The following is a 12,927-nucleotide window of genomic DNA, read 5'->3' as shown; positions in this document are numbered from 1 at the left end:
TGTTTTAGATAATAACCCTTTTTCAGCTACGCCATTTGCAAATATCTTCTCCTATTCCGTAGGTTGCCTTTTGGTTTTGTTGATTGTTTCTTTTCCTGTGAAGAAGCTTTTTATTTTGATGAAGTCCCAATAGTTTATTTTTGCTTTTGTTTTCCTTGCCTCAGGAGACATATCGAGAAACATGTTGTTATGGCAGATGTCACAGAAATTACTGCCTGTGCTCTTTTCTAGGGTTTTTATGGTTTCAGGTCTCACATTTAGGTCTTTAACCCATTTTGAATTTATTTTTGTGTATGACGTAGAAAAGTGGTCCAGTTTCATTCTTTTGCATATAGCTGTCCAGCTTTCCCAGTGCCATTTGTTGAAGAGGCTGTCTTTTTTCCATGGGATGTTTTTTCCTGCTTGTTTGAAGATTAATTGACCATAGATAGAGTTGAGGGTTCATTTCTGGGTTTTCTGTTCTGCTCCATTGATCTATGTATCTGTTTTTGTGCCAGTGCCATACTGTCTTGATGATTATAACCTTGTAACAGAGCTTGAAGTCCGGAATTGTGATGCCTCCAGCTTTGGTTTTCTTTTTCAAGATTACTTTGGCAATTTGGGGTCTTTTGTGGTTCCATACAAATTTTAGGCTGGTTTGTTCTAGTTCTGTGAAAAATGCTGTTGGTATTTGATAGGGATTGCATTAAACGTGTAGATGTCTTTGGGTAGTATGGACTTTTTTTTTTTTAAAGATTTTATTTATTTGATATGGAGAGCACACAAGCAGGGGGAGCAGCAGGCAGAGACAGAGGGAGAAGCAGACTCCCCGCTGAGCAGGGAGCCTGAAACAGGGCTGGATCCCAGGACCCCGGGATCATGACCTGAACTGAAGGCAGACGCTTCACCGGCTGAGTCCCCCAGGCTGCCGCAGGCAGCATAGACCATTTAACACTTCCGATCCATGAGCATGGAATGCCTTTCCATGTCTTTGTGTCATCTTCAGTTTCTTTCATCAGTGTCGTATAGTTTTCAGAGTGTAGGTCTTTCGCCTCTTTGATTAGGTTTGTTCCTAGATGTCTCACTGGACTCAACGGATTCTTGTTTTACTCCCGATCACGATCCTACTTCGTTGATCGCATTGTCCCACTTCTGGCCCGTGAGAGTTTCTGCAAGCTGGTTTGTCTGTCCTTTTCACATATCCCCCATCAGTTTTTGAGCACAGGTTCCAGGTTCATCTTGTACTTTTCCTGCTCCAGCCCTGGAATCAAATCGGCCACTTCTTCAAGGAGCCCTGATTCTTTGTATTGGGGAATGATATTTATTGACCAAGATCTGGTTACCGAGTGCTCCTTGCTGCTGGGTGTCCCTGCTTCTCAACCCTCTCAGTGGACAGGGCTGGGAAGTGTGTGCACGTGCTTCCCACGTGTATGTGTGTGTAGGTGAGGTATGCCTCTATTTCCATATGTCTGTGTGTGTTCAACACATGAGTTCATACCAGCAGCTCCATGTCCGCTCCAGGAGAGCAGGGCTCATTCGAGCCCTTCCCTGTTGTATGTGTTGCTCCCTTCTCTGCGCTGACAGCCCTGTGTTTATTCACTATATATTTATGTGTCTTCTCAAACTCGAACATCTTTCCCAATCTTAAAAATCTGCATTTTTGTCCTTTAACTAAACAAACAAAAAATCCAAGGAAGTATACTTTTTAAATCTGAGTCACTGGATTGTTGCGGGAAGCTCTTGGTAGGTGTTCTTGCCAAGAGTGTCTGGCCCGTGGGGTGCGTTTGTGACTTTGTGCCTAAATGAAGTGAAGCCTCTTCCTGTCACGTTGACGAAGAATGGTTTCAGAGTTGAACGCAGGGTGCTGCTGATGCGTGTGGGGAGTGATACGGGTGCGCGCGGTGCTGCCTCGTCTCCTACGGGCTTTGCTTTGTAGTTGAACATCACATCTATTCTAGAAGAGTGAGTTAGTGCAGGAGACTCGGGGCCTCTGGATCGGTGCCACTTCCCATGCCCAAGTCCCTGTGGGCAATGCAGCAAGGGCCACATGGCCACCTGCGCACGTGGCAGAGTTTACCCAGGAGAGGACCCTCCAGACAGAGCTCATGCCGGGCCCTGCTCATTCTCTTCAGTTGCTGCTGTTTGGAGTTAGCATACCTGCATGAAAGCCAGTGTAAGTTCTGAGATCAATAAATGAGTAGATGCAGAGTTCTTCTGACATGGGTATTTCTGGACTGGCATGACGTTGATCTAGAAATGTCCACCGTAGAGTCCGATTCGGCATTGGGCCGTATTCTGGAAGATGGACATCAGTGGAGTTAACAGAGGCAGCTCATGGCTTGGCTCGCACTGCCAGCTTGGCCAGGGGAGGGATGTGTCTTTTTTTAGTTTAGTTATTCTTTTTTTTTTTTTTAAGATTTTATTTATTTATTTATTTGACACAGAGAGAGACAGCCAGCAACAGAGGGAACACAAGCAGGGGGAGTGGGAGACGGAGAAGCAGGCTTCCCAATGAGCAGGGAACCCGATGTGGGGCTTGATCCCAGGACCCTGGGATCACGCCCTGAGCCGAAGGCAGACACTTAATGATTGAGCCACCCAGGCGCCCCAGTTTAGCTATTCTTTTATACAGTATTTTCTTTTCCGCTTTGAATAATCTCAGACTTTCGGGTGGCTGATGGTGGGAAACCTCCATTTCCACTGTGCAGCTCTGAGAAAATGAGCATCTGGTCACGCAGAGCCAGGTCCTGTGTTGGCTCCATCACTTTCTGGGCGAGTCTCGGGGTCTGGCTGGCCTGCTCTGGAAGGCGTCGCCCGCACCTCCCTGCTGCATTTGTGTGGGGTTAAATAAAACACGTGGAGGCAGCCCCCAGCACAGATGCACGTACCCGAGGTCTCCACAGCCGGGAAAGTGAAGCTGTGTAATCTGGGAGTTACTTTGCACTCTGCCTGTTGTGCAGACGTTCACTGAGAGAGGGTGGCTTTTCCCTGGACTGACGGAGGATACGGGGACTGGGGACTTGGACTCTCCCACAAAGCCTCTGCTCTTCTAGTTCAGCCGTCACTAGCGTGTGAGCCGGTGGCTGCCCTGCTCCCCGCAGGCCGGGGTTGACGCAGACATAGCCTGGCCTCGGGAGTTTTCATGCCAGCAGCCACGAAAGTGACAGTGGTAGAGCTTAGGAAAGGCCGAAAGCGCAGCCAGTTGATGTGGGCGCCGGGACAGGCAGAGCTGGGGTGAGCTGGGCATCCAGACCACGCTGTCGATGGTGAACTCTGTACGTCGTGATCAGAGATGGAGCTGGTCGTCGGGGCTACAGCAGGACAGGGTCCTTGGCCCTTAAGGAATGTGCAGTGTGGAGAGAAACCACGAGGTACCGCAGCCCTGAGCACGGGCTGGACGTGAGGCCCCGGGGGAGAGGTGCGGGCGAGCCACTGGGAGGACCCTGGGGAAGGCCATGTGGATGATGAGGCGTATTCGTGAGCTGGCCAGGCCCAGAGAAGGCCAGAGTGTTCCAGCAGCACTGCCAGGCTGGAGGAGTGCTGGGCGGGGGGAGGAAATAGCGTGGTGCCCTCTGACTGTTGGCACAGATCCCAGTAGGAGAGGGCTGGCCAGGGTGCTGCCATCCACAGACCTGACCTGCAGAGGGGTTCTCACCAGATTTGCATTTCTGAAAGGTGGTCAGTGGAGGGGAGGAGGGTAAGACGGAAGGTTTACATGAGCCCCTGCTGTGATCGAGGTTGGGGGGAGTGCTGGGTGGAGTCCCTGCGCTGGGAGAGAGGGGAAGGCAAGATGCTAGGAGGAGGGCCAGGTTTTGGTCAAGGTCAAGACCATTGGGAGGTGCTCAGTGACAGGTTGGCCACTGTCTCAGGATTGGGGGTACCCTGGGCAGACAGGGCAACTCGAGTAATGACTCCACATGAGTTTACTTCCCATCCTTGGGCTGGCCACGTCCTGCCTTTCTGTCCTGACCACTCCGGTCGGGCCCTCCGCTCCCCAGCACACGGACACACCCCTGTGGGTCCCCATGGCCATGGTCAGCTGTGGTGACGTGGCTAACACCCCTCCTCCATCCCCCTCCTCCGCTGGCTTCAGCAGCACCATGTGGTTCTGTTCTTGTCCTGCGGCTGCCGCTCCCCGTTCTGCGCTGGGCCTCCCAGATTTCCCGACCTCCTGACTCTTACATGGCCCACCTCCAATCTCTGGGGTGGCCTCCCCCAGGCTGGAGGCTCTACATACCGTCTCAGTGTCCTGGGGCCGCCAGAACAAAGTCCCACGAACTGGATGGATGAAAACAACAGAAACGAGTTTTCTTGGAACTGTGGCGGCCAGAACCTGAAATCAGCCTGGAGTCTGGAGGCTCTAGGGGAAGGTCCTTCCTGCCTTTCAGCTCCTGGTGGCCCCAGGTGCTCCTGGCTTGTGGCAACATCACCCCAGCCTTGGCTTCTCTCTGCACATGGTGTTTCCCTCTGTATGCCTCAGATCTTTCTCTCCTCACTCTTAAACCCACTCACTGGATTTACGGCCTCCCCTCAATCCAGGATGATCTCGTCTTAAGACCCTTCACATGATTACCTGTGTGAAGACCCTCTTTCTAGAGAAGGTCCGGTTTGCGAGGACGAGGGGCCGGGATTTGGCAGTCTCCTGGAGGACGCCGACAGCCCCTCCTCGCACAGCCGTGCCCCGACGGTCGCCGAGTTTGCATTTCTGGCGCAGTCTCATTTGTTCGGACGCCGACAGCCCCTCCTCGCACGGCCGTGCCCCGACGGTCGCCGAGTCTGCATTTCTGGCACAGTCTCATTTGTTCGGACGCCGACAGCCCCTCCTCGCACGGCCGTGCCCCGACGGTCGCCGGGTTTGCATTTCTGGCACAGTCTCATTTGTTCGGACGCCGACAGCCCCTCCTCGCACGGCCGTGCCCCGACGGTCGCCGGGTTTGCATTTCTGGCACAGTCTCATTTGTTCGGGATTTGTATGAGAAGTATCTCAAACCTAAGATGCCCCCGCTCTTGCTTTGTCCTCCCAGGCCACAGAAGCTACTCCTGTCCCATCTGCTCCGTGTCGGGACATGCGGCTCTGCTCTGCCAGTTGCTCAGGTGGGGGCCCCGCACGGCCCCCTGCCTGTCTGTGGCCGCACACCTGTCCTCCTTGTGCCCCTGTCACGTCCCTCCCATGCTTCTGCTCAGACCCTCCCGTGGTTCCCTGTCCCCCCAAGACAGGAGGGGGCCGTGGTCCGTGAGAGTCTGTGGGACCTGGTCCTGTGCCTGCTCCTTCTTTACCTTCTCCTCCCCCTCCCCACTCGGCCCAGCCACACCAGCTGTCCGTCTGCCACACCAACTGTCTGTCTGCCACACCAGCTGTGGCTCCTGGTCCTCCTGCCCCCAAGTGTCTCCTGCAAGCACTTTCAGCGACCCTCCCCCGGTCTTCTGTGTCCCTGCCTGCTTGTCCTCATCTCATCATCTCCTGACACTTACGCGTGTGCAAGGTGACTGGCTTGTGCCTGCCACCTCCCCGACACCCTGTGTGCGGGGTGACTGGTTTGTAGCTGTCTGTGCCAGAGCCCATGCTCCCCTGGGGCACAGGATGGCACTTGAGTCATGAGCATTTGCTGAAGGAAGGAGGGTAACCTCGTTTGCCCCTTGGCTTTTCACGAGGTCGAGTTAGCTCCCACCTCGTGCTGGCCTCCTGGGCAGGTGGGAGGCCCTTGACTCTCGGGACAGCCTCGCCAGCTCTGCCTCTGGCCAGCTCTGTGGTCCTGTTACTCAGGGCCCTCAGGGCAGAGTGGCCCCCAGGAGAACCTGCCCCAGGGAGGGTGTGAGCGCCCAGTGGGTTAAGATGCTGAAGCCCTTAGGAGCTGGGCTGGCTTTTGCAGCCGCCGCTGCTGGTAGTGGGCTGGGCACTCGGGACAGGCTTCTCACTCCTTCCCTGGCTCGCCAGTCTTGGACTGGATTTCTCCCATTGAACACGGTCTCCCAAAGCATCACTTCCCTGGTGACCGTCAGCGGTCAAGCCCATGACAAACAAGTGGAATAACTGCCCTTGACCTTGTGACCTTCTCAGTACAGCCCGGACTGTCACACCAGGACATGACTGGTTCCTGTGCCACATTGCAGGTGTTCATTGGGGGGATCGGCATAGCCCCCGCTCAAATTAGTTTTACTTTGAAGCTTTGCCTTGTCATCAAGTAAATGAGCATTATTTCCATCTTCTCCTACATGCAGATGTTAGGAGGGTCAGGCTGAGGGGGTTGGCTTCTAACATATTAGGGTGGTTCTTTCCTCTCCGTGTGAAAGTACACATTGTTAAAAAAGTATATGGATGCTGTGGAATAAGGGGGCCAAAAATGGTCTGCAATTATTAACTGATGCTTTTCTGCTTTTGTCTCCCCAGACACCATTTGGTTTTGACTCAAGATGATGTGATGTTTTGCTCTAAAACTCGTTGACCATGATGGCTACACAGACATTAAGCATAGACAGCTATCAAGACGGGCAACAAGTGAGCGCCTGAGCTTTACTCCGCATTCCAAACACAGCCCCTGCGTCGGGCCCTAAAGCACGGCCTCCGCTTTGTGTATTTATAATTTCGTTTCCGTGAGGCTGCGGGTTCAATTTTAAGTATAGGATGCCTTGTTTATGTGCTGGTGCTCGGAAAGGTTAGCTACAGAATTATTCAAACCGTTTCTTCCAGTGATACCAAGTTGCCAGTAATTGTGACTCTCCTAAGTCATAGTTTATTTGGGAATTTACCTTTTTAATGTCCATGTTAATGAGTATTGTGGCTTTTAAAGGAAAGCTGGGTGTTGGTGAAAGCTGGGTGGCTGGTTGCTGGCCTGAGCGGGAGCCATGGCGTTCCCGTCCCCGGGCGTGAGCGGCGGAGGGGCCTGTCCCGATGGTCTGGGTGGCATCGTTGCTGTGCTGCCCGCTCCTGTTGCATGGCTGTGCCTGGACAGCCTCTTGCCTGCCCTCCCACTGTCCTTGGACTTCGTTTTCCTTGCAGCTGCAGTGAAGGTCTGGGTGTTTCGGGTTCTGTGCCGTGAAGGAACTGGGGAGGCGGGGAGTGGGAGAAGCTCAGCCGAAGGCCTGGGCAGCCTCTCTTGGGACACCTGAGGTCTTGGGATGCTCTGTGTGTTCAGAAGGGGGCTAGTCTCCCTCTGACTCTGGAGCCCTGGAGCTCATTTCATTCAAGACCTTCCAGTCTTTGCTTCCTGCTTCCTGTAGTCAGGAGGTAGTAGAAGGAAACCTAGAGGCCTCTTTTCTCTCTACTTAAAGGCCTTAGTGAGCTGGATCACTACAAGGCCAGGTGGACTCGAATGAGGTCACAGCCCTGCATCAGTGAGGTTCCAGGTGGCGCCTGGGACCTGAGGCTGCCGCCCTCTTCTGTTGTGTCTTTCCTTGGCGGTCAGTACTGTGCATTCCTGGTTTTGTTCCTGTTGCTCAGACTTTGTTTTTGTTGGCTTGTTCTTGTTGTTGTTGGCTCTTTAGAAATGTTTGCATGTCTCAGCTTCTTCCGGGGATTGAGGTGTGGGGTGCTCTCTGCACCTGAAGTCCTTTGATATTTCCAAGTGATTTCGTTTCTGAAATGCAGAGCTAGTGTGGTCCCCCTCTCTGCCTGCTGAGCCCTGCCTTGAGGACCTTGCATTGCCCTTGTCCTCACCTCTGCACCCCGCTTCTGGGCACCCCTGCCCTGTGGCCCTGGCTCTTCCCTTGGCTCTTGCCTCAAGCAGCAGCTCGGCCAGGGCCTCCGGGCCTGCAGGCCTCTGCTTCCATCGCTTCCTGTGAAGACTCCCTGGCCTGCTTCCTGCTCCCTCCCGGCTTGCCACCTGCCTCCTGTCCTTCCTCCCTCCACTGGTCCTTGTTCTCCTCTGTCGCACTGATGCCCTGCTGGCCGGTCGTGTCAGGAGTCTCCTCCTCGGCAGCTCTGTGCCCATGTCCCACGCAGTGCCAGGCACAGGGAGGGAAGGAGCCTCACTTTTAACAGCTAAGCACTTCCCCTTGACGTGAAAAACTCTTGGTGAACGTTATTTTGAACACTTACTGTCCTACAGAATAGATATGTCGAGTTGACTTGGCCGTTCCTCTAAGGTTGGACATTTAGGTTTCTCTTTTTTCCACAATCATTTGAAAAAAAAAATCAACCAAACCTGAAATAAATATTTTGAGGCTTTTTTATAATATTGTCAGATTTCCCTCCAGAAAGGCTATGTTTGATTAGGCTTTAGTTAGTTGCTTTAGTGTTTTGTTTTTTTAAGAGAGAGAGAGAGAAGCCATCTCCTGGGCCCATGGCCCCAGCTAAACTCAGCGGCACAGAGGGGTCACTGCCCGTCTGGACCATCGAGGGGCCTCCACTGCAGCGTGGCCCCCGTGGCCTGCGACCACCCCTGGCTGTCAGGGTGGGGGTCGTGGCAGGACACAGGTTCTCCCCTTCCCCAAGGGCCCCCACCGGGCTGCTTCCTTGAGGGATGGAGTCCTGGCAGCGAGGGGTGGGGCAGGGGGGGTCCTGGTCCCGAAGAAGCTGAGGGAGCTGGTGATCTGCTCACGGATAATTACAAGGTTCCTACAGCAAGTTGGGATTTCTTTCTGTAAGCTGAATTCTTTATGTTGAAGGATTTAAATACTTTTCACTTAGGTTACAAACCAAATAGCTGGTTTAAAGCAATTTAACTGATAATATCTTTAAGGCTTATGTTTAATACTATTTCCTTAAACGCAGCCGGTCTTTGCCTTCTGAACACAGTGACTTTTTTCTCAAAATTTGTATAGCTTATGTATTCCTGAAATTTAAGAGATTGGGAAGAATTTAGAATATAGGGTCTGAGTTGTCTTTTTGACAAGATTAGAGTTTGAGCTAGAGTGTGTACTTCTCTTACCATAGCGTTACTAGTGAGAGGGTCGAGAGCGGGAAGACCCAGTGGTACGATGATGGGCCGCTTCCCTTCCGCGCTGTGCAGTAGTATGTTTTTGAAAATGATGAGCATTTCACAGATACCGGTCCTCATAGTTTTCAAGATGATTTGGAAATTTGACCTTTGTTTTAGCCATTTTCAAAATGTATTAAATTCAAAGGAGTTTTGTTAGTAGTATTTTTTATGTATTACTGCCAGTTATCCAATTGTCTAGCAATTTACCATTCCTGTTGCATTTCTGTTTCTGTTTGAGATAGAGTACTTAGTGGCAGTTTATTTTGTGTTTAGTAACCAGAATTCTCCTCCTCCTTTCACAGATGCAAGTAGTAACAGAGTTAAAAACGGAGCAAGATCCCAACTGCTCTGAACCTGATGTGGAAGGAGTGAGCCCCCCACCCGTGGGGTCCCAGACGCCAATGGATGCAGACAAGCAGGCCATTTATAGGTAGCGATGACCTGTGATGCACGTGGGTTTTAGCAGGAATAGCAGGAATAGAGAACCTTGTTAAATGGAATGCTAGAGCTATTAGCTAGGCAGTGTAGCAAGGTTTGATGTGATGACCATGGGGGTGAGAAGTTTGTCAAATTAAGATGTTATTTCTAATACCGTAAAAAAAAAAAAAGTTTTGGAATATAAATGTACATTTTAATCAAGCTTGCAAAAAGAAATCTTCAGGCCCAGGTCGTTTGACTGGAGAATCCGATAAAGAAAGTAGGAGTGCTTCTCAACACATCACTCTGATATAAAGCCAGACAAAGTACAAAAAAGAAAAGTACACACCAGTGTGCCCCATGAACTTAAACATGAAACATGAAAATCATTCATAAAATATTAAATCCAGCAACATATAAAAAGAATAACATACACTGACCAAGTGGAGTTTATCCTGAGAACTCAAACTGATTCGTTAGTCAAGAGATCGACCAGTGAGACCCACAACATGATCATACCAAGTGACACAGAAAAGCATTTGCCAAAAATCCACAGCTAATTATGGTTAAAAGCTCTCAGCAAAGTGGTAATGGAGAGAAACTCCTCACCTGATGAAGGGCAACATCAAAAAATCTATGGTTCTCATTGTATTTCATGGCCAAAGGCTGTTTTCCTCTAAGACTGGACATAAGGCAGAGATGTCCACTCTGACTTCTCTTGTTCAGCACTGTAACGGAAATCCTAGCCAGTGCAGTAAGGCAAGAAAAAGAAAGGCGAACCAGATTAGAAAGGAAGAAATAAATCTGGCTTTGCGCACAAATGGCAAAACCCCAGAGACTCTGCCAGAAAACTTCCGGAACTGGGTAAGTGGGTTTAATAAGGTTACAGATACAAGGGCAACACACAGAAGCCAGTTCCATTTCTATATGAGTAATATACAATTGGAAAGTGAAAATTAAAAAAGACAATGCCACTTGCAAGAGCTCCAAAAAATTTAGGTATAAATCTAACAAAACGCAGAAACTTTATGCTGAGAAACTATAAAATGCTGATGCAAGCAATCAAGGAAAACCTAAATAAATGGTGACACATACCATGTTCATGGATTGGAAGACTCAGCTTAGTAAAGATGTCCTTTCTCCTAAAACTGACCTGTAGATTTAGCGTAATTCCAATTAAAGCCTTAGCAGGATATTTTTGTATATACAGACATGTTAATTCTGAATTTTGTATGGAAGGCAAAATAACTAGACCGGCTGAAACAGTGTTGAAAAAGAATAGAGTTGGATTTTGAGACCTACTGTGGTGTTGCAGTAATAAGGGTGTGGTGATGGCGGTCAAGGGGTAGCATCAGAATCACTGTTGGAGGGTCCGGGAGTAATGTACAAAACATGATTTGTTTGATCTTTGACAAAGGTGCAAGCAATTCAGTGGAGTAGAGGTCGACCTTCCAACGGATGGTGTTGGAAGAAGTAGACGTTCATACGCTGAAAGAAGATCCTTGACCTAATCTCACTTTTATACCGAAGTTTACCCAAGGGGCACCTGAGTGGCTCAGTAGGTTAAGCGTCTGCCGTCAGCTCAGGTCATGATCCCAGGGTCCTGGGATCGAGTCCCACATCAAACTCCCTGCTCAGCGGGGAGTCTGCTTCTCCCTCCCGCTTGTGCTCTCTCTCAAATAAATAAATAAAATCTTAAAAAAAAAAAAGGTTTACTCAAAATGGAGTATAGATCTAAATGTAAATTTTAAAACTATAAAACTGGTCTGTCCATACCACGGAATATTATTCAGCCACAAAAAGGGACGAAGTAGTGATACATGTTACAACATTGACGAGCCTGGAAAACACCGTGCTAAGTGAAAGGAGCTAGATGCCAAAGGGCACGTATCATATGATTCCATTTAGATGCCTAGAACTCTGGCAGGAAGTGAGTGGTGGTAGCCTGGGGCTGGGGGTTGGGGGAGGATGGGCAGTGACTGCTGATGGCTGCAGGGTTTCCTTGGGGGACCATGAAAATGCTGTAAGCTTGACCTGTGAACAGAGTAGACACCATTGCATTGTACGGTTTAAGCTGGTCAGCTGTAGTGTGTGAACTGTGTCTCAAAGCTGTTATATAAACGAATGCATACATACGTACTAAAATATTCTCGTGCAAATGTAGGACATACATTTTAAAAATTTTTCCCCCCAGGCATCCACTATTTCCATTATTAGCTTTGTTGTTTGAAAAATGTGAACAATCTACACAGGGCTCAGAAGGCACAACTTCGGCCAGTTTTGATGTAGATATTGAAAATTTTGTAAGGAAGCAAGAGAAGGAAGGAAAACCTTTCTTTTGTGAAGATCCAGAAACTGACAATTTGGTAAGTAAAAGAAATGTTTAATTTTTTATTTTTTCCAAATTTAATATCTGTTCAATAAATTTAAAATTTCTAATTAGAACTTCAGAATGTGGTTCTGCTAAAGGGGAGAATCCTATAGTTTATGAAATAACTTCCTGTGTGTGTGACCTGAATGTCCCCATGTCTTCCAGCTTTTGGTAGTGACCTTTACTGTAGGGATCAGAGGAGCTCCTCTGCGCCTGCATCACAAAGGGACTGGGGACTCAGTTCTGTCCTAAGTATTTGGGAAGTTCATTGGGATCGGTGTGCTTATGTGCTGTGCTTCACAGGCAGCATGCCTGTGCCCCACTCCAGTTCTGGGCTTTTCCCTGATCACGGACACACGCCCTTATGCTCTGTCTGGAGGCCGGCAGTAAGTTGGGATGGGTGACAAGGCTATATGCAGACTTGAGGTGGCCTGTGCACACAGAGCAGGGCAGGCTTATCAGAGGGCTCCCATACTCCTCACTGCTTCCTGTGGCCTTTTCGCCTCGTGGGGGTGCCCTTCTCCCAGGTCCGGCGCCCCAAGGTGCAGCGTTCTCTGTGCTTGCTAAAAGAAATGCGGACTTTGTCTGAGTTAACGGCACTGCTGCACCCCTCGGTGCTGGTGGAGCACTGTTAGCCCGTGTCAGGGGGCACGCTCCTTCCCTGGGCTTCTTTTTTTTTTTTTTTCTTAAGATTTTGATGTGGGGCTCGATCCCAGAACGCCGGGATCACGCCCTGAGCCGAAGGCAGACGCTTAACCGCTGTGCCACCCAGGCGCCCCTTCCCTGGGCTTCTTTAGATCCTGCTAACCTCCCACCCAAAACCTTAGGGCCCTTATCAGCAGAAAAACGTCTTTAGAAACTTTTTTCCTGACTAAACATCCCAGATCTTTGTTGGTTTTTAGTTTCTCATTATACATTCAACCCTTAGTGCCTAACGGATTTTACTAGGGCACTGTCTGACCTGGAGTCAGCCTTCTCATCTTTGAACCAGGACCAACAGTGCCCACCCTTTTGGGATGAGAATCAGAAGCTCTCTCCGCCTCTGAATCTCTGTCACACAGCCACCAGTGTGTGGCCGTGGGTACAGCCAGAGGGGACCCAGGCTGTCCTGACTGGTGTGCGAGCATAGGGCCTGGCAGAGCATGGTGCGTGGCCACTCCCTTTGTGCCTGCTCAGCTGGTTCGTTCCACAAGTACGTGTGAATTACTGCCACCACGGTCACGGGAAGGAGCCGAGCTTTGG

General features: G+C 50.1%; 1 protein-coding gene across 8 annotated transcripts in view; it reads left to right on the top strand.

Moving 5' to 3' along the window:
* The window catches only part of PKNOX1 (PBX/knotted 1 homeobox 1), a 58,866-nt gene that overhangs the window by 25,188 nt on the left and 20,751 nt on the right, over window positions 1–12,927 (top strand). For 5 of the 8 annotated variants that reach the window (XM_040621870.1, XM_040621869.1, XM_040621867.1 and 2 more), the window contains exons 2-4: window positions 6,368–6,475; window positions 9,200–9,327; window positions 11,509–11,680. In XM_040621870.1, coding sequence (XP_040477804.1) covers window positions 6,425–6,475; window positions 9,200–9,327; window positions 11,509–11,680 — 351 coding nt within the window. In that variant the 5' untranslated portion in view covers window positions 6,368–6,424. Of the gene's footprint in view, window positions 1–2,130; window positions 2,153–4,647; window positions 5,074–6,367; window positions 6,476–9,196; window positions 9,328–11,508; window positions 11,681–12,927 lie in introns of those variants that run through there. The other 3 variants (XM_008710190.2, XM_008710188.2, XM_040621871.1) reach the window with 3 other exon arrangements.

This window comes from Ursus maritimus, unplaced genomic scaffold (assembly GCF_017311325.1).
Source record: "Ursus maritimus isolate PB19 unplaced genomic scaffold, ASM1731132v1 scaffold_4, whole genome shotgun sequence".
Lineage (NCBI taxonomy): Eukaryota > Metazoa > Chordata > Mammalia > Carnivora > Ursidae > Ursus > Ursus maritimus.
The sequence above is the reverse complement of the archived record's forward strand: the minus strand, read 5'-3'. Positions and strand labels throughout refer to the sequence as shown.